The sequence below is a fragment of the Bactrocera tryoni genome, chromosome 1, assembly GCF_016617805.1.
Source record: "Bactrocera tryoni isolate S06 chromosome 1, CSIRO_BtryS06_freeze2, whole genome shotgun sequence".
In the NCBI taxonomy this organism is placed as follows: Eukaryota; Metazoa; Arthropoda; class Insecta; order Diptera; family Tephritidae; genus Bactrocera; species Bactrocera tryoni.
Genome location: NC_052499.1, coordinates 85091376 through 85117359, shown reverse-complemented (window position 1 = coordinate 85117359; position 25984 = coordinate 85091376). Strand labels below are relative to the sequence as shown.

The 25984-nt window shown below is 40.0% G+C and overlaps 1 protein-coding gene across 2 annotated transcripts in view; it reads right to left on the bottom strand.

The window, feature by feature from the left end:
- The window catches only part of LOC120782666 (protein serrate), a 96049-nt gene that overhangs the window by 25164 nt on the left and 44901 nt on the right, over positions 1-25984 (bottom strand). For both annotated transcript variants that reach the window (XM_040115045.1, XM_040115046.1), the window contains 4 exons: positions 18321-18375; positions 16691-17006; positions 4098-4231; positions 3291-3466 (listed from right to left, as the gene is read on the bottom strand). In XM_040115045.1, coding sequence (XP_039970979.1) covers positions 3291-3466; positions 4098-4231; positions 16691-17006; positions 18321-18375 — 681 coding nt within the window. The remainder of the gene's footprint in view (positions 1-3290; positions 3467-4097; positions 4232-16690; positions 17007-18320; positions 18376-25984) is intronic.

The following is a 25984-nucleotide window of genomic DNA, read 5'->3' as shown; positions in this document are numbered from 1 at the left end:
TATTTGTGAAATTTAGTCAACCAGCTAAATCAACGGCAATGCCGAATATCCGAGACGCTATGTAATGATCTGTATTTGGTGAGATCACTGGCTCTGTATTGCGAGCCTAAAAAAGGGGAAACTAAAGGGTGTCCAAATTAACGTAATATTGAAATTGAATACAGGGTGTCCCGCCATTTATGTAGTAAAGTGTTGACAAATAAACTCAATCGACAGCTGACAGTTTAGGCTTAGTAAAAGTGGAGAGTTACCCGATAGAACAATGTGTCTTCTTTATTAAACAATATTTTAAAATTTTACCACAATTCGAAAATTTCAGAATATGATCTGAATAGTGTTTTAATTTTGGAACACCCCGTATTAATGAAGAACGCTACCGACATTATCATCAAGTTGAAGCGAGTGATAACTGAAAAACCCCGGGAATTTGCGTTTAGACACTAGGCAATTTTCCATCTTGATAACGCCTGGCCTCATGTTGTAGGACTAGTTAAAAAATGTTTGGAAAACAGCAGCTGAGAAGTTTTCCTTTACCCGCTTTGTACCCCAAATAATTATGCCTTAATTGATTAGATGTGTTCCTAAGATACAGCTCCAAAAACTTAACATTGTTTGCTGGTAGTGACACCTTTGTATAAAACAGCATGTCATTCACCTTAGTCTACGTCTTCTGAATGGCGCCCAAGCGAGGGTTCTTGTGATCCTTACTAAGCATTTGTTAAGCAAACTTCGTTGGAAGAATGGATTTTGAATCTAGCACATTTCTTATTACGAATAGCATATTTTAGAGGCCTTAAAAAGTTGCTTTTGACACTGATTACTTTTTTTCACTTGGATTTCTGTAATCGCATGGAATTCGATCACTTATTCAATTTTCTTCAAACAAATTGTAAGCAAATTTTTAGATAACTCTTTCAAGGTCATAAATAGCTGAGCACCCTATGAATACATAGGAAAACTACTGTTACAAAATTAAATGTCTGTGGTCATAGCAAGCTTTTTATTCAACCTTTAAGCCAGTAAAGGGTTAATTTATTCCCGATTATTAACTGCAAGTTTTAAGTTAAAAGCTGCCTAGAATAACTTGAAGAAAACAGTTTTATTGTGAAAAAAGTAGTTGATTTGATATCAAAATGACCACAATTTTGTCGACTTAGGCACTAACCTAGTTGAATATATATATATTACTATATTATTATATTATACTAGTGCATTCGGCCAGGCATTTTATACGATTATTCATATAAAAAACTATTCAATACAGTGAAAATTTTATTTACGAATAAGGCGAAAACGTTTTTGTCGGTATAAGAACTCAAGGGATTGTACTTGGGGTTTAATTTTGAATATGTTCTTACAAATAAATTTTATTGGAAAAAATAACGTACTTAAGGCTGCTTTCTCAATGTCTGGTTACCAGCCTTTCTGTCCAGTTAATAGAGTTGGTCGCTTAATAGATTGTACTTAATAAACATCAACAATGTGCATGGTTAATGGAGATGTCCGCCTAATAGAGCGTCCATTTAATAGAGCTTCACTGTATTTTTTATTTAGGAATTGTTTTTACTATCCTATCTTTTAAGTTGCTTCAAGCAGGACACACTGTGCAAAATTTTGCTAAAATCTGTTCAGTAGTTTAGGAGTCCATCACGGACAAACAACGGGACACGTAATTTTTATAAATAACAAGTAAGGAAGGGCTAAGTTCGGGTGTCACCGAACATTTTATACTCTCGCATGATAAAGTGATAATCGAGATTTCATTATACGTCATTTACATATTTTTCAAATACCGTATTTTTGTAAAGTTTTATTCCGCTATCATCATTGGTTCCTAATGTCTATACTCGTATTTTACATAAAAGGCATCAGATGGAATTCAAAATAGCGTTATATTGGAAGAAGGCGTGGTTGTGAACCGATTTCATCTATATTTCGTACATATCATCAGGGTGTTAAGAAAATATTATATACCGAATTTCATTGAAATCGGTAGAGTAGTTCCTGAGGTATGGTTTTTGGTCCATAAGTGGGCGAGGCCACGCCCATTTTCAATTTTTAAAAAAAGCCTGGGTGGAGCTTCCTTCTGCCATTTCTTCCGTGAAATTTAGTGTTTCCGACGTTTTTTGTTAGTCGGTTAACGCACTTTTAGTGATTTTCAACATAACCTTTGTATGGGAGGTGGGCGTGGTTATTATCCGATTTCTTCCATTTTTGAACTGTATATGGAAATGCCTGAAGAAAACGACTCTGTAGAGTTTGGTTGACATAGCTATAGTAGTTTCCGAGATATGTACAAAAAACTTAGTAGGGGGCGGGGCCACGCCCACTTTTCCAAAAAAATTACGTCCAAATATGCCCCTCCTTAATGCGATCCTTTGTGCCAAATTTCACTTTAATATCTTTATTTATGGCTTAGTTATGACACTTTATAGGTTTTCGGTTTCCGCTATTTTGTGGGCGTGGCAGTGGGCCGATTTTGCCCATCTTCGAACTTAACCTTCTTATGGAGCCAAGGAATACGTGTACCAAGTTTCATGATGATATCTCAATTTTTACTCAAGTTACAGCTTGCACGGACGGACAGACGGACGGACAGACAGACATCCGGATTTCGACTCTACTCGTCACCCTGATCACTTTGGTATATATAACCCTATATCTGACTCTTTTAGTTTTAGGACTTACAAACAACCGTTATGTGAACAAAACTATAATACTCTCCTTAGCAACATTGTTGCGAGAGTATAAAAATATGTATTATATTTCGTCGATTCTAGGTGCCTATTCTGATCTGAATTAGAGTTCTATTAGCAATAATAGTTATTATTGTTACTTTTGGAAATCAGCATTAAATTAAACAATATCTAATGTGTAACTGTGGCCATATACCTAATAAAACAGGAAAATGAAATGGAGTGTGGCAATAAGTACGCTCAAGCTAAATGGTAAGTAATCTGATTAGAAACATATTTTATAGTTCATGCTATAATCATATAGTACGAGTATAATCATAAATAATCTTTCCATTACTTAAATATCACAAACTATTCAATATAAGTTAAAGCATAAAAGCTTACAAGTATTAACTACAAATATACGCATACTAAGTGGATTATTATCCTGCAACAACAGCATTACTCGCTACAAGCCTCACATAAGGCAACACGCACACTGCCGCATTTCGGATATGCTGTTATAACAAAAACTACTTGATTTTGATTTTCGGTTTTTTTTTTTAGTTCATCTGCTGTTGTTATTGTTATGGTTATAGTTTCTTTGGTACTCACTTTGAGCCTGCAGGTTCCACCGTTTTTGCACGGCTGCGTCGCACACGGTTGCTCCACGATCTCGCAGCGTTCGCCGGACAGACCCTCGGCGCAAGTGCAGTGATATTTATCAGGTGCGGTGTTCTCACAGGTACCGCCGTGCATGCAGGGTTCATGAGTGCCACAGTAATTTAAATCTGCAGCAACGCCAAGCCGTTGCGAGGCAAGGTAAAAATAGAAAATGAGCAAAATAAATAAATTCAGAATGAAGAAAATGTAATAATAAGAAAGCAGCGGCAGCAATGCACAAGCATGTGTGTGCGCCTGTGCAGCAGAAAGTATGGCGGGGCAGCAACAGATAGCGAACGATATATTAAACTGCATGGCAAATCGTTGCACGGTCAGCAACAACTACAACTACAAAAACAGAAACAACAACCACACAACAACTGTAATGCGCAGCGCAGCTGGCTGGCTTTCGCGTCAGCATATGTAGCACATGCAACACATGCAACATATGCAACATGCGTTATTGCCACGGCTAAAACGTGTGATTTGCCATAACTTGCTGTAGCTCCGTTCCCTTCCTCTTTGCTATCAGCATCGATTGTTGTTGTTGCATTCTATGGTGCAATGATTGCTGTGCTACACCGTTGCAATTTAGATGGATTTTCAAGCAATTGAATGCATTACTTGCCAGTTGCTTGCATTGATTTCTGCCACAAACTTTGCTGCCGACCGAGGCAATTTGCAGCGCCACGGCAAACACATGCAACACATGTCGAGTGATGTGCGGCTGTGTGTGTTTGTGAACAACAGTGTACTCACCTTGATCGCAGAGTATGCCTCCCCAATTGGTATCGCACACGCATTTCCAGGCGCTGCCATTACACGAACCGTGCTTGCAACCAGGATACACCATGCACTCGTTGCACAGTGGTCCACGCCAGCCCTGACGACATCTGCAAGAAAAATAGAAGCAAAGAAGAACATGTTAAAGAAAAAGAGAATAGTTGAATTAAGATTTGCTACACGTACAGAGTTATGCGATGCTTGCGCGCGCACCTTTGAAGGCCAAGACGCGGCCGTTGCGCGCTTAAACGAAAGCTTTAAGCCACAAACGCGACACACATACAAGGGACGGCCCAAGGAGACCATTAATAATGGTGCTGGCGCAGTGAGCAGTGCACCGTGCGCACTGCGCTTAGATGCTACAAAATCGATTAAACGATGTCTTCATGCGTGCAACATTGCGCAGAGCAACAACACGCGGTTGTTGGGGCTGGCAACAACGGACAGCAGTGCCGCGCATTGCCGCGCAGTGGCTTTGCTTTAAATGAGTTGAAAATTAATTAATCTTAACGTGCAACTAAATTAACGAGCAAACGAATCGAATCATGCAACAAATCGCAAAATGAACGCAGGCACCCGCGCGCCCTGTGTGCCGCTTAGCGGCGTTTTGTTACGCTGACTCAGTGCAGTCTCATCTCGCAAATTTGCACTTGGCGCATTCGTTTCGCAGATCGGCTGACGCGCTACACTTGCATAAGCAACGCGCAGGCAACAACAACTCGTGCGGGCATCAAGGAAATGCAACACTGTGTCTACAAATCGGCGCAACCGCCGCGCCGCCGGCCATTTGGGGATGACCTCCGAAATATTGTAAGTTATTTATCTGTCTCTGGCGATCGGTATGCGATGGCTCACGCTGCAGCATGCCGCAGGCCGCATGCTTTATGCCTCATACTGCTTGCATGCTGCAGACTTGCATATTATGTGAGTGTGTATGTGTGTGTGCAAGTGCCAACGTCGTTCATGGCTTTTTAAAGATTTATTATGTTTAATGTTCTGCGTGCCGCCGTCGTGTTGGGCAAGGATTAACCGCAAAGGTTGTGGCATTTACGGTGGCAGCGCAGTGCGCGCGGCATGCGGGCAGGCAAATCGAAAATTCTTATCGCTCGGCTACTTTTATATAATTTAATATTGCTTGATTTAAAATTTCCTGCTTTGCACTGATTTATCTTTTAATGCCCTTGCCACAATGCGGCGGCGAATGGGGCTATAAGATTTTTATATAACGAACGACTAAGAAAATGTATTTAAAATGTAATGAAAGCGTAATTAAGAGGAAATACCTTACTTTTGTGGCGAAATTCGTTTTTTGAAATGGTTTGATAGTGCTTTAGCGAGCTTTTTGGGCTTATCATTCAGATTGATTGCCATAATGACTTACTAGATGGCGCTGGTGTCAAAGCATTTGTGAAAAATCGTTGAGGAAATGAAGCAATACTTCCAACATTATAATATACATATATAAGAGTTCGAGCTCTAAAACTTTGTTCCTGCAAAGATCTGAGCTTCACCTGAGTTTACAGCAGTTTCAGCTGGCTTTGGTGTTACCATATTTTCGTGACAAATACCGAGTTCCATTTATGTAGGCAAAAAATAGAAAGACTTTTGAACCTATTCGACGAAATTTTTTTTCTAGGCTAGTATGACATCATTGCAATGTTACTGCCATCGGAAAGATTAGTAAAAATCATTTTGAAAAGATAATTTGGGTCAGAGAAAAGTGAAAACACGATTGGTTTCAAAATAACTAAATTTTTTCGAAAAACACTATCGCAGTAACGTCTGTGAAACAATGAAACAAGTATATTGGGCCCAAAGTAGATTTCTTTGATGGGAGCAACACAGATTTTGAAGAATAAATTAAGAATTTTAAAATTATAACCAAAGTCTTACTATTTTTTGCCCACAGCGAGCTTTTGGGAACATTTTGACTAAAAAAATGTTGCAAAACATTAAAAATTGCAAGACTGAGCGCGAACAACTATCTAAATGGGATCTTTCCGAGCCTTAGCGCAAAGCACAGCTGCTTAACCTAATCTAACCTAACCTAAAAATTCTTTTTAAATACATAATTTCTTTAGGCATTGCAATTGTCTTGTTCCTTAAACGATTTTGTTTTAGTATTGAAAAAATATGTAAATGTAAAAGAGAGATTTGCATGCTAATTGGCCAGACCACTTAAACGTTTCGCAGGCCCATGCAATAGAAAACAATTGTTTTAAATATTTTTTTAGAAAATATGAAAGAAATACGAACAAAGAGAGATATGTACGAAACCACGAAATTAACACCGAATTTATACAAAAAATAACAACAAAAACTTAAAATCGTCTAAAGGTAAATAGAAGACTCAATAATTTTTAATAGACAACTCCAACATATTTAGCACCTGAGCACTAACAGTTTCTTTGTCTAGACACCAATTGGTTTGAGAAATAAATTTGCAGCAATTCAGTGCCAGCCCCGGCGTAGTCGCAGCAAGCGAAGGCAGAAACTATGCCATAAAAGTGTTGTAAAATAAACACTTGTGGCAAGGGTATGGGTATGGGAAATAAAAAAAAAACAAAGTGTATGCAAACACATGAAAAGGCAGCAGCGCAAAGGAGAGTAGGGAAGGCATGTCCATTTGCCGCAGATGAAGTACTTGCTGTATGCAGCGCCGCTTCGTATTTCGCTTTGCCAATCACCAGCAACCATCAGTCAATATATTTTGCACGTGAATGTGGTAAGTATCGTTACTTGGTTAATTAGAAGCTACACGCATGCGTGCAACACACCACAAATGTGCTGGTTCAATGGCTTTGCAGATTGAGCGCGGCCAATATTGTTAGCATGAGTTGAACACTATAGGGCTACATTCTAGAAAAAATATACAGTGTTTAAAAAAAAGCAAATAAAATAGTGGAAGTGATGCGTTTTTCAGTTTGGGTCGCTTGCTGGTATCCTGTGAAGGTGGTTGCCAAGTGTCTAAAGTTAATAAGCATTTCCACTTGTACTGGGCGCTGCAGCCATACGAATAGTTCGATCTCGGCTTGGTGTGCGTGTATATGTACACAGAAGCACGAAGTTTCAACAACACACACACATACTTCGGGCTCCACTAGGAAGGCTTAGGTACTGCTACTGCTTGAGGCTGGTATCCACCGAGTGCAACGTTCAGCCACACACAAGTGCACAGAGTTACACTGGGATATTGAAGTGGTGCGCGCTTCGCTTTGCCTTTCACCGATTTACCGCCTTACTGATGCTTGTACAGCGATAGGCGCGCAGATCGCCGCCGCGCTACAACTCAATTAATAACAATTTCTCAGAACAATAAAAATTTCGTACTCAATATGCGCCCAAAATAGGCGAGCACTCGCTTTCTATGCCTGCTCGACATTGCGGCATAACAGCTGGAGTCAGCGCGATTAACTGTGCATTTCGCGCTAAGCCATCGGGAAGGCCAGCAATGAGAATTCTTCGGCAGCAATGAGAGTTAGCTCTTTAGCTTTATTTCTGGACATGTTGTTTTCATTTTTGCCTGTTATTGTCATCGCTGCTCGGCGCAGCTGCTGTTTTATTGTTTCCAGGTGGTTCATACTTTGTTTGCACAGCCCACATACACACACAAACATATATTCAGCTAAAGGCTAGCCACTTAAACACCCGCAGTCTTATCGCTGACAACGAAATTAGTTGGACCTTTGCGATGAACTCAATTTATTTCGACGATCTATTGGGTCCATTAGTTAAATGAGTTGGCTGTTGGTGGTTGTTGTAGGGCCAACTTGGTCTCCTATCGATTGTTGGTGAGCACATTTTGTGTGTACTTGTCTTTGTGTGTTAGTGAGGTGCGCAATTAAGGCTTTTGCTACCACAATCTGAATTGCCGAGGTGTGTTGAAGGTCAAAGCAGCACTGATAGCTGTAGCTGTACTAACGAAAGCTCGACATAGGAAGCTGGGAAGCTAGCAAAAATGAATTGGATATTACAATTAAAGTCAAAAGTAGTGGAAAAAATGTTTGGGTTTATATATATAACAGCGTTATAACGCTTCAAGAAGTAAGCTGTTAGATATCTGAGGACTTGTATGACATGTCGATTGATATAAGATCAAAAAAGGTGATTGGAAACAAATTTAGTCTAGGTGGAGAGCTAATGTTGTCTGAACTTTAGGACCTTCCAGTTGTTTTTGGATGTTTGTAGGACAAAGTACACAACAAGCTTTACTTAGACTGAGTAACATGTACATCACGCAGTTAATATGTCTCATATCTCGATCAATTTGAAGCTTCTAGCGTTATACGTATTGACTTGAGATATCTGACACTTTAAGGTTAAGAAACCCTAGTACCAAGTCTAAAGCGCATATCAAAATTCTTAACTGCCTCGCGTATCTCACTTTTTTTTATAAAATTGCTATGCGGGCTCTTGTATGTGACAATATAATAGAAAATTGTGTATTGAAATATAAATTAGTTCAGCTGCATTGCTTTATTAGCTTTAGGTAACCAAAAGAAGAGTTATCTTACGAAAAACTTTGATATTTTTTAAAATGGAACAAAAAAGGGTGATCAGACACCTAATCCATTTCTGTTAATTACAACTGTTATCTCTATGAAATTTTTCTATATGTAATTCATGTACGATCACTGCATTTGGTGCCCTTAGGTGCTCACCTGCACTAATTGCCACTTGAATTTGTCCATAAACCCAAATTTCTTACAAATCCTCTACAAAAACCGTTTTCCTTTTATACCATATTCCAGATTTCACCAAATGTGTGCTAAAATGTGGCTGACTGCAATGACCGACACCACTCAAACTTATGTTGCCAACTTTACAGAATAATTACTCAAAATTCGCCAAGGTGTTGTCGAAAACGTGCAGCACTGAAATCTCTCCAACAACTTGCAAGCGAACATGTCGCGAAGGAAAATAAAAGAGCAAACGGTAAATAAACACAATGACAGCCGTTATATGGTGTTGACCAAAATATAAAAACCCAATTTGTAAAGCAGTCGCCGGAGCCATCCTCCCGCGGCTGACAGCAGCGGCTGCAAGAACTGTAAAAACGACCGCAATCTCGGCAACGTGCACGATGATGCTGGGCACCGCGATGCGCTGCAAAATGCGCCGTGTAAACTCATTTAAAAATCATTTGTTTAGTTCTAAAAAATCTACAGCATCGCCGGTACTTTACTGCCGCCGCCGCACCAACAACAGCATCGTTAACGTCAGCAACTAGCAATCAGCAATCGCTCATCGCCGTCGCGCTAGCTCGCAGTTGCAGGCTGGCAGACCGACCCGTTGGGTAGGCAATCAAAAAGGGAACACACCACTCACGACTGTGTGCCATTTAAGTGCAACAAATCGGCGCTGACCGACTGATTCCAGCCGCAACAACACCACACACAAACACACGTGTATGTTTGCCGTTGCGCTTGCCGCATATTGAGTCGGTTGCAGCGCTGACAAGCCGCTTACAATCGCAACAACCATCAATGCAATTGTAGACACTTTCTTGCCGCCGTTGCCGTCACCGTCGCATGACTGCCGGCCGCATCATTTGTGCATTTGCTCATTTGTTGCAAGCATAATGAAATGCCAACAACTGGGCTAAGTCTAAGTACAATGTGGCGCCTAACTCTGCAGGAGTAGACAGTTTACTAGCTTTGCGCCAGTTTCCAGTGCTTCTCATACATAAAGCCGTTGGCTGAGCATCCAAACACACGCACATACACATAGACTTGGACATATTTTGTATTCTATTGCTAAGTCAGCGCGATCGCTGTTGTTTGCGCTGTTGCAGCTGCCACATTTCTAGTTAAGAATACAACAATTTAGCCTCTAAATAAATCAATTGATTTTTTAATGAAATCATAAATTACTTTATGTTTAAGCTTTTTGTTGCAAAACTGATTTTCTAGCAAGTAAAACTACTTTTTATTACGATTTGGTGAACATTAAGGTGGCGTGCATTTCTGAAGTTGTGGTTATTGCCAAGTGAGCATACTAGACTTAAGTAGCAGGCTATTTAGTTGTTTTGGGTATTACTTGGACTGTGCTGAAGATGAAGTCTGGAATCAGTTAGAAAAGGTTGCATGTGAGTTATATACATGGACGATCGGACAATGGGCGTGACACTGACCATGTGGTGAAAGGGCAATCTCAGCAAGAATTTGCCCAATTTAGATCACATTTTTACAAATAGTACATGGGCGAATTCGGACAGCAACCACATCTGCCGCTCATATGATACCTTTCACTTCACAATTAATGAAGAATAAAGCCATCAGCATAGAAACTTCCACCAATAGTGACTCCAATATGTTGCAATTCTCACCTAAAAATGGTCGAAATCATACAGTAACTTGTCAAGTCCTCAGATACCGAATTAATGGAGCTGCGCAACTATATCAAACTTTATATAAAAAAATGGTAAATTTGGGAAACATCTTAACGAAGATAGGAAATGATATTTTCTTTACAAAATGAACCACCGACATCGGACTTCTAGCGCATATACTACCATGGGCGAAAAATAGTAATAGTAAATAGTAAAAATGGTACAAATTATTCAAAGAGGATCGAGAATGCGTAGATGACGAACCACGTCCAACGGCTATCAACGTCAACTGATGTTCAACACGTCAATAAAATAAAGGAATTGGTGCTTTTAAATCGTCGATTAACAATCAAAGATCTTACTGGCATTGTGGGAGTAATAAAGGATCATTTTGAAAGATTAGTTAGGCCTAAGAAAAGTTTAAGCTCGATTGTTTCCAAATTCCCTAAACTTTTTTTGCAAAGCAGCGCCGCGTTAACGTCTGTGAAACCATACTTTCCGACTATCGGGATGTTATGAAACGCATTGTTACTGGCAATGAGTCTTGGATCTATGCTTACGACCCAGAAACAGGCGATCAATCCGCCGTATATCGTGGCAAAGGTTAGCCGAAGCCGAAAACCCACGTCAAAGCAAGTCAAAATCGAGGTTATGTTGATAGTTATCTTCGATTATCGAGATGTGAATTCCCTGCGACCGGCCAAACTGTTAATAAGCAATGCTATTTGTATATTATGCGTCATTTGCACCGAGTCTGCATTGAATCTTCGTAAGTTTTTCGCCAAATTTTCAAACAATATCATGCCGCAACTACCGTATTCGCCTGGTTTAGGTCCGTGTGACTTCCGGCTATTCAACAAACTCAAGCGAACACTCCGGGGAAACCATATTGAGTCAATAATGAATCACTATGCGCATTGAAGGCCATTCTGAGATTAGGGATAGGGAGACCACATAGATTTTGAAGCATAAGTTTAGAATTTTAAAATTATGAAGAAAGTTTTACTATTTTTTGCTCATAGTAGTAGCTGCCATACAAACAACACGATCGGAATAAAGTGTATGGAAAACTTTTTCATTTGACAAGATAACTCTTCGAAACTTGGCTTGCTTTAGATAGTAGGCAATAATGCAGTATCCGTCGAAATTGTTTAGATCAGAAGACTTGACGGTATTGAGCTCTTATTGGAATGAATCTGAATTGAATCTTTTGTATTGTTTTTGTATTATAGCTTCGGTGCAGTCAAAGATAAGGTTTTTTTTGTTAATTGCTCATCATCCTTCCCAGTAGACGATCTTGCCACCTGAGCACAACCGTAAATCCCGTTGTTAAATCGAAAACGTTTAATTTAATTAATTTTTGTGTATCCATTTCAGTGCAAATATAATTAATTTGGCTGATTTTCTCGCCGAAATGGGTCATACATAGTTAAAGTGGAAAAAAAATTAGAATTTGGCAGCAAATAGTAGAAGCAATTAACTTTTTCTGCAACCGATTAGAACGCAGCAACATGTTGCAACAATGATGTGCGAAGTGGCAAGTAATAATTGAAAAGAAATCAAGGTACGAGCGGTAGTAAAACAAAGGAAGCAATATCAAAGTACCGTTAACTCAATAACAGCAACAAATTAAACCATTCATGTCAAAACTCCAGCCAACAACAGCAACAAACAACCAATAAACGAAAACAGCAACTAACAACAACAAACATCGAAATGGAAATAATCAAAAGATTTGCCATGGCTCAAATCGCAACGTTAATATAATAATAGCAGCAATAACAGTAACAACAATAACAACAGTGAGAACAAAACGGCGCTGCAGCAACAACAATGCCAATAGCAAAAGCACCAAAAATATAACAAGTTGCCACACAACGGCGTCAACAGCATTTCCATTCGCGTATTGGCGGATCCGCAGGGTTGCTGCGGCGTTTAGCATACCTGGCGTGCTATTTGCCGCGTGTTGTGCGGCATTTGTTGTGTTTTGCAGTTTTAACTGTTGTTTTCAGCGTTTGCGCAGTCGCAGTCGCAGTCGCAATCGCACAAAGCCCTTGCTCACTGTTATTTTGTTGTCATTATGTTTTTGTGCATTTTTGTTGTTTTCTAATGTGTCTCGCTGCCATTTCGATTTCTTTTTATTACCGGCTGCCGTTGTAGCTGCCGTTTCGCAGTGGTGGCTGTGGTGGCAACAGCAGCTGCAGGGCATCTCAACGGGCCATCAATGTAAGCGCCCAGCAGTTTTTGGCTGAATCGGGCAATTGGCTGCCACAGGAGCTGTCGATATTTCAGTTGTAGCTGCTTGTGCCGCTAACGCGCACATCCCGCCCCTAGCCGCCTTTGTGTGTATGTGTGTTGTTGCATAGCGCAATTCGATGTTTTTGGTGTTGTTCATGCGCATGCGCAAATTCAACAATAACGAACGAATTCGTCGGTTCGTTCCGCTTCGGTGATTTCGTTGTTGCTACAGTTACTGTTGTTGCTATTGTTGTTATTATTACAATTGTTGTTGATCATTTGCTGCTCGGCGCTATTACTGCCGCGCGTTGTTGGCATTCACTTGCGTGTTATTTGCCATCGATTTGCTATTGTTGTTGTTGTGCTTTGATTTGCTCAGCGCCGGCGAATGCTTCATCACCACCATGCGCTCGGCTGCGACTGTGATTGGCAATAAGGCAGCCCAGCTGGATGCCCGCACGGTGTGATTAGTTTTTGTTGCTGTTGCCGTTGCTGTTGCACTCACCGTTACGCTGCAAAAATAATCGGTTTCGTGTGCGCGCCGACCGAGTGGGTGGAGCATTCCGCCTCTTTCAGCAAGCAAATCGTCCAAAAACAACAACAGCAATAACACGTCACTAATAGCGAATTTAATTTGGTTTTTCATTTGTAGTCCACTTGTGGCCAACAAAATGTTGCAACATTAAAGAAAATTGAGTAACGCTGCAATAGCTACAACAACGCCATGCGCTCTTCTACCGCATTCACGTCGGCGCTTCGTAAGGACTCGCAGCAGTCCACCAGCAGCCAGCTGAAAGGTGCAGCAATGCGAAGGCATCGCACTTTTTCCACAAACACGCTTTGTTGTAATTGCATTTGTCTAGTTGTGGCAACTGTCTATAGTTGAAATAGCAGAATGGCGGTGTGTTGCAGTTAGTGTGGCATGCACGATTCAACGTTTGTAGCCAAACTCGAAAATAGTGTAACACAGAATACGTGATTCCGCTCTGGTGGTACTTTCCAACGCCACCAAGCACCCCCTCCCCGCCACGCTGCACCGCGTGCCAACTGACGGAAATTTGTAGCGAAATAACAAAAGTTGCGAAAGAACCGAGTTCCAATCGGCAGTTGCTGCTCAAAGTGCTGTTGGCTTGACGCGTTCACATGGCACATGGCGTCGGCGAGGAGGGGAGTGAAGATGCATCTTTTAATCTACAGAATACTTGTTGTTGTGCCGTAAAGGCCAAATGGTCAATGCAACGCCAGTTGCAGTTACGGCGAGTGATTGCTTTGCAGGCCCAAATGATGACTCGCTGCTTCGTGGCTAAGGTTATAATTAATTGGACTTCATCACAATTATTTGTAGTGCATCTTGCAGAGCATAGAAATCTTGGGTTACCTTTAGAAAGGAATAATTCTTTCTCCACAACTAGGCATGACCTTCCATAAAGTTGTAGAGTGAAAGATGGCGCAAATAATGCGCATGTGAGGGGTGGGAGGCGAAGCTTGGCAATAAGTGATGGTGAAGAAAGGCTTTAGAGAGTCATTAAAAGAAGAGTAGCATTAATGAAAATAAAATGTGTAAGATGTTACCGAAGATGAAAGAAAGAAACAAACTCAAAACTCTTATAAATTATAAATATTTAAAGGTTCGGGAGGGATCTATAAAACAATAGTCGAATGTATTTAAAAAGAAAGTGTCCTAAAGAATTTAATAAAGTGGAGGAAAGGTAAACTGGGCGCTAAAAGTTGAATATTCCATAATTGTGTGGAATGTCAGAAAAAATAAAAAAGCTTGTTTCAATATTTAAATTAATTTATTTTGTGTTATACCAAATCAAATGTAACCTAGACTGGTTCAATCGATAAAAATGTGCCTAGATTGGTACAACTTTTTGTGCTGTTAGTCATTGAATAAGTGTTATAAAAACAAATGGAGCAACAAAGTGTGCTTGAAATGTTCAATAGAATCTAGTATTGGGAAGCATTCTTTACGGACAAGTGGAGCGAGCAAGTAAAGCTCATGAAGTCATCGAAATAGTTTTTTTTGATACGAGCCCTTCCTTTACCTCTATTAATGACGATTTTATCGAAAAAGTTAAAAGAGCAATGCTTGAAAATCGCCGTGGAGGCATAAGTGATACGAGGTATGACAATTAAGTAATGAGACTGATTCCATAAAAACCATATATTTGAAAATTATTCTACAACTCTGCCATCCACTTCAAAGTAGTCCCCTTGGGCAGCTATACAACGATTCCAGCGTGTTTTCCATGCTTCGTAACATTTCTGGAACGCTTCGACTGGGATGTCCGCGAGTACCCTCGTCACGGCCACCTGGATCTCCGTAATCGACACAAAACGGGTTCCTTTGACCACCGATTTTGTTTTAGGAAACAAAAAAAGTCAGAGGGTGACATATCGAGCAAATAAGGTGGCTGTTGCAACACGGCGATCCCTTTAGAGGCCAAATACTGGGACACGCTGAGGGCGTTGTGGCATGGCGCGTTGTGGTGATGAAGGATCCAGTTACGAGCGATGTCTGGGCGCACCCTGTTGACTCGTTTTCGAGTACTTGGCAATAGTAGACTTGATTCACAGTTTTCTCCGGTGGAACGAATTCTTTGTGGACGATTCCACGGCTATCAAAAAGGCAATACCCATCGTTTTCACCTTCGACGCGGAGAAAACCATTGTGAGCCTGGGCACGACTAAGAGCACTATTACCATACAGTCTTACAATTTTAGCGTACGTTTCCGAAGCTGTTTCGCCCAATCTGGCACAAAATTTTATCGCGACGCGTTGCTCTTGATTTCGTTTTTCCACACGTCTACTCAACTTGACGCAGCAGGCGAACTAAACAAGCTAGAGCGATTGTACATATATCAATGGAGAGGGGAGGGATGCCGGAAAAAGAGAAAGTGAATTTGAAGGTCACAGGTTTACCACAAGCGCGGCAATAGATTTAGTCTCATTACTTAATTGTCAAACCTCGTATAGCTGAGAATCTCAAAATCTCTTATGGATCGCTTCAATATATTTTGGTTAATATATGAAAATTGTATTCGTCCGATTTTTCTCCCTTTTATTTTATCTTTTTTCTTCCTAGATTACCAATTTGGCTCCCTGTGACCGTTTGAAAGCTGTGCCGTTCGATATGGAAATTGTTTCGTTTTATTTTAATTTAATTTAATTTAGTTTAATTTTTCTTATTTTATTTTCATTTATTTATGTTACTTTACTATATTATATTTAATTTTATTTAATTTCGTTTTATTTCATTTCTATTTTTGGTTTAAATTAACCCACATGGTCAGAAGAAAGATCATACGGATTTCTAAGATACAAAAGCTGATTGAAATTTTTCTAATTCGTATTTTAATCTTTATATACTTTAAAATCTTATCCTTAAGACCCATTTCGTTACAAGTTTTCAAAAGTTTAAAAAATTCAACGAAAATCAAACTGATTGCCACAATTTCGTAAAATAAGATTAATGCTTCAATAATGAAATTGAATCTGTAAAGCAATGCTATCTATTTCAAGTATTCATTTCAATAAAAAGGCGACTACTTTCCCATAACAATGACGTTACGGTAACAGTTAAAAGCATAAATCACACGATGACATTTCCCATATCTCTCTGACACCAAAGAGCTGGGAAGAAATTACGAATAGCAGCAACAATCATAGAAGCATTTCAGCTATTTAGAGATGTGCGAAAAGGCATGCGGAAAACGCATAATGCCACATAACAGCAGCGCGAGAATAGTGTCGCACAGACACCTAACCCACTTTCCACATGCGGCACGCACAATTTGTTGCAATTATAGCGGTGTGGCAATTAACAATTTCTTATACGCACTACTAACGCTTTAACACACCAGCTCAGAGTTCAACTCTATATGTTTATATTTATGTAAATGTTTGTGTATGTACATGTATGCATATTTATGGTATATGAAAGAAGATTTAATAGAGAATATGAATTATGGTGGCCAACTGGCGTTTGATACTTACTCGCAGCCGCCGGGTTGGTCGCACTTGCCGTGTGTGGGGTCGCAGCCGGGCCGGCAAATCGCCTCCTCGCAGTTGATGCCCTGCCAACCGGGCAGGCAGAGCTTTTGCCCCTCCACGCCGCAGGTGTAGTGGCCAAATTGATCGTCGCGCGGCCGACAGAAAGTCGTACATGTCGTGTTGTAATACGTAACGGCGCATTGCACTCTGACCCGATATGTAATGCGAGCATTCTTGCCGATGTGATCCAATGTCTTCCATTCGGGCGATGGTAGGATCACGCCCGAAAATGCTGTTTCTTCAATTAACCTCTCCGAGTCTATGATTTGATGAGCCATTGTGTGGCATGGTCGTATGTTGTACACAGTTTGTTGTTGTTGTTGTGGTTGTTCGGTTGCGGTTCCATTACAATGTTGTTTGTTGATTTGGTCGTTGTTCGGTTTTCGGTTGCAGCGTTTTCGGTGGTGGTTTGTTGTTGTTGTTGGCGGTGCAACAAATAGTTGAAGTTTATCGTTGTTTTCCAAACATTTTTTGCATTTCCACACAATTTCGTTGTTGTTGTTGTTGTCCGAATCAACGATTGAACGGTCCGCGGCGACAATGGCGCAAGTTCAAGTAAAGTTACATACGTAGCAACAACAATGTCAGCGGCGAAAACACATTAGAAGACAGCCAAAGGTGCATTTTGGTGAATTGCCAGCCCAAAACACACAAACAACACCAACAATGAACACGCCAGCCACCCAACCAAACAACAGCCGCGCCAACATTCGTATTGAAATGAGACGCAGAACATAGCGGCAGCAACAACGATGGCGACAACAACAATTCGGCGCATTGTACATGGAAAAAGAGAAGAGAAAGAAAGCAAAATAAAAACATTGAAGCGAAATGTAATGAAATGTAGAAAATGTGTTGGTCCCCAGTCAGCTGTCAGCAAGTTCGTTGCTTAAGTCTTCTGTTTTTCTGCTTTCAGCACATCCCGGGCAGGTAGGCAACATTTTTTATACGGGATATATGGGTTTATTACTGTTGTTGTTTTTTTACTAATTCAATAGTCAAGCTATTTTCTAGAGTAGTACTTAATATATTCCGTTTTGTTGCCATTACTGTTGTTGTAAAATTCATGTCGAACCCAAGACACTTTGTAAGGTTTTATTGCTGGCCGTTTGCTGTTGTTGTACAGTCATTTGGAGAATTGTCACCGGCGCGAACGCGCGCAGTGGGCAAAGTTGTCTAATTAAAACTCCCAAATGACGCCTCGCACTGCGACAATTCCATAGCAACAACAATGATAATAATAGCAACAAAAGGCTTCAGCACCAGCCCAGGCGAGAGCTTGCGGCTTTTATTGCCGCCATTCCGCCACAATCAGCAACACCGCCACCAACTTTAATGCCATCGTCGGCAGTGGCGCTTTTGGCTTTAACTATTTCTGAGCTTAAGTTGTTGTTGTTGTTGGTGGTGTTGTTTTTTTTGTTTCTTTGTTTGTGAACCATTTAGCCGCTTGTTTTCGCTGGCTAATCGCATTGTCACAAACGCCGCTCGCCAGCGCTGGGGCTAAAGCGCGGTGCCGCTGTTGCTTTGGTGCCTCGGTGCCTTGGTGGCATTTAAATAGTTTGCGCATAATTACCTGGGTACGATGTGTTGTACATATCCAACGCCTGCAATATCAGCGTAAACGATTTCTGCAAGTGAAATGACAAAAAAGGCAAAAATTAGAGAAAACAAACAAAACAGAAATTAAATTAAACGGGCGCATAAACGAGCCACGAATAAGTGAATGTAAAAGCGCACAAAGCTTATATGTAAGTATATATAAATGTGTACATGTATGTATGTATGCGTGTGTGTGTGTGTGTTTTACAAGAGCATCCAGGCAGCTTGCACTGGGTTAAACGAGGTTAAATTATTTTGTCAATTTGCTGTTTGTTTCAGCCACATTTTCATGTTTTCGCCGACTACTTTGGCGTTAAGTTGGAATTATTTGCAGCGGTTTCTCTCCGCTTTTCATTGTTCGCGCAGGCGCAGATACAGTAGCCAATTGTAAGTGGTAAGTGACGTTAATTGGCATTTACACAGGTATTTGTGTCTGCGCGAAATCATTGGCAATGTAAGGGAGTTTGTAATTTCGGAACTTGCGGAGGGTTTAGGTTTCAAGCGCGGCGGGTTGGCTTAAATATTTAATTGTAGGTCTCCAATAAGACTCAAAATATGTAGCAATTATTGTAGAAAGTCCAGATAAATATTTAATCTATTTAATCTTTGTTAATGTGTAGTAATTTGACATTTTAATATTGAAATTTTATAATGAAATGAAGAAAGCGTTCCCATGCTTATAAAATTTTAATTTTTTAAATTACTTTTAAGAGAGTTTCTATTAACTTCATATATATATATTTAAAAAATTAAAATTTTATAAGAATGGAAGGGCTTTCTTCATTTCATTATGAATTCTAAAATCAAATAAACAGTATTACTAATTTATATATTCATATATTGGGTAGTCGAAAAAGTCTTTTCGTATTACTAATAAAATTTTTTTTTATGTTTATAATAATAAATAAATAAACATATATGTAACAGTATAGATATAAAAAATAATAATTTTAAGTTTGATTAGAAATACGAAAAGACTTTTTCGACTACCCAATATATATGTATATACTACCAAGGCGGTTAGTGCGTCCATTCCACACTGGCAATTGGTTATGAAAACGTCTGGGATTTTCAGGGCTGTGCTCTTGAGTGCCATGGAGTAAGGCCGTCGTCAGCAGGTACCTACTTGGCAAAAAAAGAAAAGAAGAGCTCGGAATTGGGCGTAATCGAACCACTGTCAGGCCCACGGTTTGTCAAATTTGAATGATGGGTGTGGCACCACTTTGTGGTCTTTTAAATCTTGAGAAAACCGCTATGGTCTTATTCTTCTTGCAAGCTTCTGGAAATGCCAAATAAACCGTTAAAATTTATTTGTTAATCAAAGCGAAATAAAAAAATTCTCCAGTTTATTAAAGAAAGAAGACAAAAAATCGTCATTATAGATGATTATGACTTCTTGATCATGAGGTAGCCACAAGCTACGCAAAGTACAAGGTTAGAAAATAATTATATTTTAATCTCTATTATTTCTAGGCAAATTTCAACAGCTTTACACTTCTTTTGCATTCTCAGTGCTTGCAAAAATGTCGACCTATTTGAAAAGCCTAAATTTCAGTGCGCTGTTAAAAAAACGTTCTTAATTTACAGCTTAATTACTTTGTATACTTTAATAATTATGTACCATATATACATTAGTATTAGCAAAATCATATCTATAAAAATCTATGCTCACAAACTATTTAGAAACAGCAGAAAGCATGAATACAGCCAATTTGAATGTTGCCACACCTGCTTGTAGCGCAAGACACAGGCCGAGTACATAAAAGTAGTACAAGACAGAACAACACAGAGCAATAAAATTGAGCGCTTGTAGTAATATTTGTCTAACCACACTTTTGGCTCGTCGAAATCGCGATAAAATATGTAAAACATTCTTCGGCAATCGAGCGAAAACTTGCAGGTTCAAAGCAAACTAGAATTGGAAAGCGATGATAAACGGAAAAATCACAAAAAATATAATAATGATGATGAAGATCACTGCCAAATAGTTGCCCATTGACGGCGGCGAGGTTAGCGGGTGGCAAGGAGACTTGTTGTCTAAGTTGTCATATAGACATTTTACAACCGTGCGACAGCCAACGCAGACGTCGCCGTCACAACCACAATGCCACAACTGCCACGACAGCAAAGCTGCGGATATGCCGGCAGAACGTCTCCCATGCGAGCAATGACGAGCGCCGACGCCGTTGTTGTTTTTTTTGTGTTTGAATGCTGATCATAATGCGTGCTGCGTTGACGGCATCTGCATACATACCAGCGCATATGTACGTGTATATGTATGTGTGGCTGGCAGTGTAGGTACTTTGTTGACGACGAATTGCACACGAAGATTATGCACAGCCAAAGCAATTAAATTTCAACAACGTCGCGCAGCTGGATGCCAGGAAACTCTCATTTAAGTCCAGTCAAACTGGCGGCTAAGCCACGCCGAGTGGGCTCGCGGTGTGCGCGGGGTGGCGCTGACAGTCAGCCAATGGATTTGAAGGCAGATTACTGCCGCGGAGGAATGTCTGGCGGTCTATGCGACAGGCGGGTATCCATTTGACTGCGGCTCGTGAGACGTCCAAAGTCGCTGAAGTCACTGAAGTCGCTTCGATGGCCAGGGAAGTGGTATGCGCGCTTCGAAAGTGATCCACGTAGCGATTCCTAAGTAAATGGGATTTGAGCGGATTTGAAAAATTACTATAAAACGCCGGAGGGGCCGCTTAGAGAAATACTGATATGCACTTCGTGCGCATAATAATCGCATATAGCTGTGATGTGTGAGTACGCATAGTTGGCGGCGGCTGTGACTTGCTTTTGGGTGCGCGGCGAGGTTCTGATTGCTTTCTTTTCTCCTAATTTAGCGGCCTTTGTGTATTTTTCTACCTTCAGGCTGCCTGCAGGCATACTCGTATATCTGGAAGTAGTTGTTGCCGCTGGTTCGTGTAATTGGGCGGCGAGACGCGTGTTCCGTTCATATTGCAATGACAACAACGACAACGTCAGCGTCGACGACGATGATGACAACGAGGTTGTGGCAAGTGCAACACTGCCACGTTTGCAACAGCCGCTGACGTCGTCGTGCCAACATCGTTTCTACGCTGCGGCAACATAACGCGCCACAAGTGGTTTGCATCAATCGGCAATTAAATTAGTTACGATTACGATCGTGTCATGTGCAGTGATGGCGACACGCCAGGCCACGCCAGCCGCTCCGCAACTCACCGGCATCGGCCTGCTTTGCGAAATGTCGATGCGCTGCGCTTGTATACGAGTATACATATGTATGTACATGGCTGTTGTATATAAGTTATTACTTATTATGTGTGCAACTGATGCAATCGCGTTTTCTCCGGCTGCTGGCGCGTCCCCCCGCCGCTCCTCCTGATTGGTGAGTGATTTTTTGAAAGCGTAATAAATCAAGCACTTGTCTGTTGTATGTTTTTGCTCGTTGTTGCTGTTGTTGATGTTGTTTGTATTGCTGTGGTTGTTTGATATTGTTTGTGTGACACTTTTGCTGTTGTCGTTGACACATTTGACGTTTCATTAGTTCCTCGTTCGCGCAGTTTTGGACGCGCATGGCAGTATCTATGGCTGACAGTTTGGGTCACTTGGTCAGGCTTCGCGATTTGACGTGGTAAAATTTTCAACTGCAGCAATGCACAGGTATTACACCTAGAGAATAGCATTTACTGCGCATTGTAAGCATTGAATAGTGGGCATAAATGAATAGCTAAAGATAAATGAGCATAAGCCAATGTTGTAAGGCAAATCATAAATATTTCTATGTGCAAAAACAGTTAAAAATTATGATTTCTTTATATCTTATGCATGGTTGGGTGCTTAGTGGTCGAGGTGGACAAGCACACAATTTCGTAAGAGTTATGTTTTTCTTTTTGCATTGAGGAAACTTTAAATCTTCATCGGCTAAAAGTCTTTATTTTGTTAAGAAATGAATGCAGTTTCAACAATTTCAAGCTGAAGCTTCAAACAAGAACTTTCCACAGAGAATTTGGCCAAAATTTGAAAAAAATTTTTAAGAGTCTTTGAATACTTTCTTCTAAAATCTCGCTCATTTTTATAATGACCTTACTATATGAGTAGATATTGAGACCAAAAAATTTCGAGTTCGTAGATAGGCGTAATCGAACCACTCCCACGGCCTCAAATCGCTATTAACTAAGCACTAAATTAAGATATAAAGTTTTAATTTGGCACAGCGAATCGAAGTAGCAAATTTTTTTAAAAAGTGGGAGTTGACACGCCCTCTAATAGGTTCAATGTACATATCTCCGAAGCCACTAAAGCTACAACAAGCAAATTTATTAAGCTCGAATATTATAAAAACTCCTACCGACAGTGTGGAAATGGATGAAATCAGAAGATAACCCTGCTCACTCTCCATATAACGGTACTTTTCAAAATTACTTAACGCGCGATAAATCCATAACTAATTACACCAGAGACATTAAATTTTACCTCCGAGATGGTATTGGTGAGCTTTATAGGAGCCGGTGGGAAATTGGACGATGGGTGTGGCACCGCCCAATTTTTTGGTGAAATTCTATATCTCTTGACCCGATCAACCGATTTCGACTAAATTTAGTCGTATTATTTTTCTAACACTCCTTTATGACAGTATGAAAATAGGCGAAATCGGACTACAAACACGCCTACTTTCCATATAACACAATGTAAAATTCCATTTGATTCTTTCACTTTCAAGTACTCAAATCAAGAAGCAATTAGTATAACGAAATAAAAATTTTTCGGAATGCTCTTGAGAATATCGGTCGTCGCGTTTTGGATAGCTGAAATGTCCTGAAACCAGTGTCCTTTCATGGGCAAATGAAGTTTTCCAAATAGGTAAAAATCACAGGGTGCCAGATCAGGTGAGTAGGGTGAGTGGTTAATGGTTAATATGGAGGTTTTTGTCAAAAAATCAGTGACAAGCGTCGACCGATGACACGGCGCATTATCGTGCAACAGACACCAGGACCCTGCCTCACGGTATTGTGGTCGAGCACGACGAATGCGTGACAAAAGACGCTTCATAACACCAAGGTAAAACACAGCATTAATCGTTTGGCCAGGTGGGACAAACTCTCGGTGTACAATACCACCCTCGGAATCGTAAAAACAAACCAGCATTGTCTTTATTTTTGACTTCTGAAGACGGCCGACTTCTGATCCTCACAGAGGTCCTCACGACCTTCTTGGAATCGCTTAAACCACTCATTCACATTACTACGGGATAGGCACTGATCACCATAAACTTTTTTCGTCATTTGAAAAGTTTCAGTAAACGTTTTCCCCAGTTTAAAACGAAATTTAATATTTGCTCTTTGCCTTTTACGACCGATGACCAAAAGCTGCTGTCACTTTTTGATCGATAACAGCCATTGTAGTTATCCAATTGTCTTAAAATTTTTACGAAATGTCAACAAGAGATCAAATTTTTTATTTCATATACCTACCAATAGGTGGCGCCACCAGAAACAGTTATATTTAAAAAGTTCTGTTCGTTTGCGACAGACCTTGTATATTGAAATTCAGAGATAATCCTTCTCTGACAATGGTATGTCGGTATTTCAAAAATGGGTTAAATCGGACCAATATTTCCCTAAACCCCATATACCTAATACGTATATAATGAATTTCGAACTTCCAGGTGACTTTATGCTGGATATATCAGCAAATATTTGAGTTATCTCAATGAAATTGGGAGAGCGTGTTTTAATCATGGCAGTGTATCTTTGCACCTAAAATGCATAAATTTTAGCGAAAACTTCACCTATATCCCTTGTAACCATTACCAGGATTATCCAACATCCGGCTGACTTTGCTCCATATGATTAGTGATTGTATGTGAGGTATCTTAATGATAACAGTTAATGGATAATATCGGATCGATACTAACCCAACTCTTATGCCGAATTTGTTGGCCAGTGTATGAGTTGTATAGAGTATATCTATATATAAAACTTCTTAGAATCCGATCCTCTGGTTTATGTTTTACATCTCAAGCTATTTCCCTGGCTTTAATTCTTTCAACTTGCAAGAGTATAATTTTTGGTTACACCCGAACTTAGCCCTCATTACCTGTTTATTTATCGTTTTGAACCAAAAAACGTCTGTTGTACGAGAAAAGCTTGACCATCAAAAAAAAGGAAGTGCACTTGGTGATTTTGTCTCTGCGGTATCTTAATAAAATTTGGCGAGAATATTTCACTGAATCTGTAAATAACAACTGTGAATATGTTGATTCATAGTGTGATTCGGTAAGTGCAGTTAAAGAAAATGCATACCCTAGTTGTTAAGTAAAATATTGTGTGAAGTAAGTTAAACATATTACTCTTAGTAAGAGTCAAGTCTCGCTTAATAAAAAATATTGGTTTCCGGAGCAAATTTTTTTTAGAAATATTCCGAATGTCAGTCTCTCTATTTTGATTGATTTATTTTTTTTTACTAACATATTATAAGTTATTGGCATAATATTTTCATTCAATTTCAACTTCATTATTATAATTTACATTCGCTGCATATTTTTTCAAAGTAATGCATTTTATTCAACAATAATTTTTTTGTTTACATGATTGTTGCAAACAATCACAATATTTTTCACAAGATTCGTAAAGCCTCGCCTCGCCAACTAATTTATCAGGTTGTTAAAAAGTCAACACCTCGCCGAGCTACACACAAGCACACTACTTTACCAAAGGTGGCCAACAACAACACTGTCAACATTTGTCATGACCACACAAAATTTTTGATTGCCTTTACATGAGAGCACACATCATCAATCATCCGTTACTGATACTGTTGGCCCAACCAATCGGTGCAGGCAGACACCAGCACAGGCGTCTTCCAACAATGACGCTTTCGAACGCATAAAATAGGTTTCTATAACAATTTCGTTAAACATGCGGTGCAATCAGAAGACGAACGAAAAATCCAAATCATTTAATTGTGCAGCTTGTAAGCAATCACCAGCGTTTGGGAACTTTATAACTCTTCAAAAATTTATTGTATGGTCTTCTTCTTCTGCTCCCTGCTCTAATCAAATGTAGTTGAACGGCAAACCATAAAATTCGGCACATTTGAGTGGGCTGCACTACAAGCTTGTTATCACATTCGTGTAACGCCACCATCAAGCAACACCGACAACCGATACCAGGCCACAAATACATTTATACATGTGTTTGTATGTAAGTGTGATGTACAGCATGATTTTGTAGTTTATGCCGAGCGACATGTGTTCTACAGCACAGGAAACTCAGCACCTCACTTGATGGGTCGCTGCAAGAGTCAGCCAGCCATTGGGAAGAATTTGTTTGTTTGGGCGTCAACAACGAAACGCTTGTAAGTCGCTCGGAATACTCATGCCATAAGCGAATGATTTAACGAGCGAGCGGGTCATGAAATGCAAATTTCCCAAAGTTGTAAATGTAAATTAAACGAAGATTACAATCTCATTCTTCGGGTCGTTAAGGCGTTGCATTTTGGTAGTTAAACGATTTCGAATTAATGTTCGAATAATGCGGCAAACGAGCGTTTGTTTGCCAACCGAAATCGATTTTGAAAAAAATTAACGAAATTGAAACGAATCTCATTAAAAAGCGATCGGTGGGCGTGTCCACAGGTCAGCGCCAATTA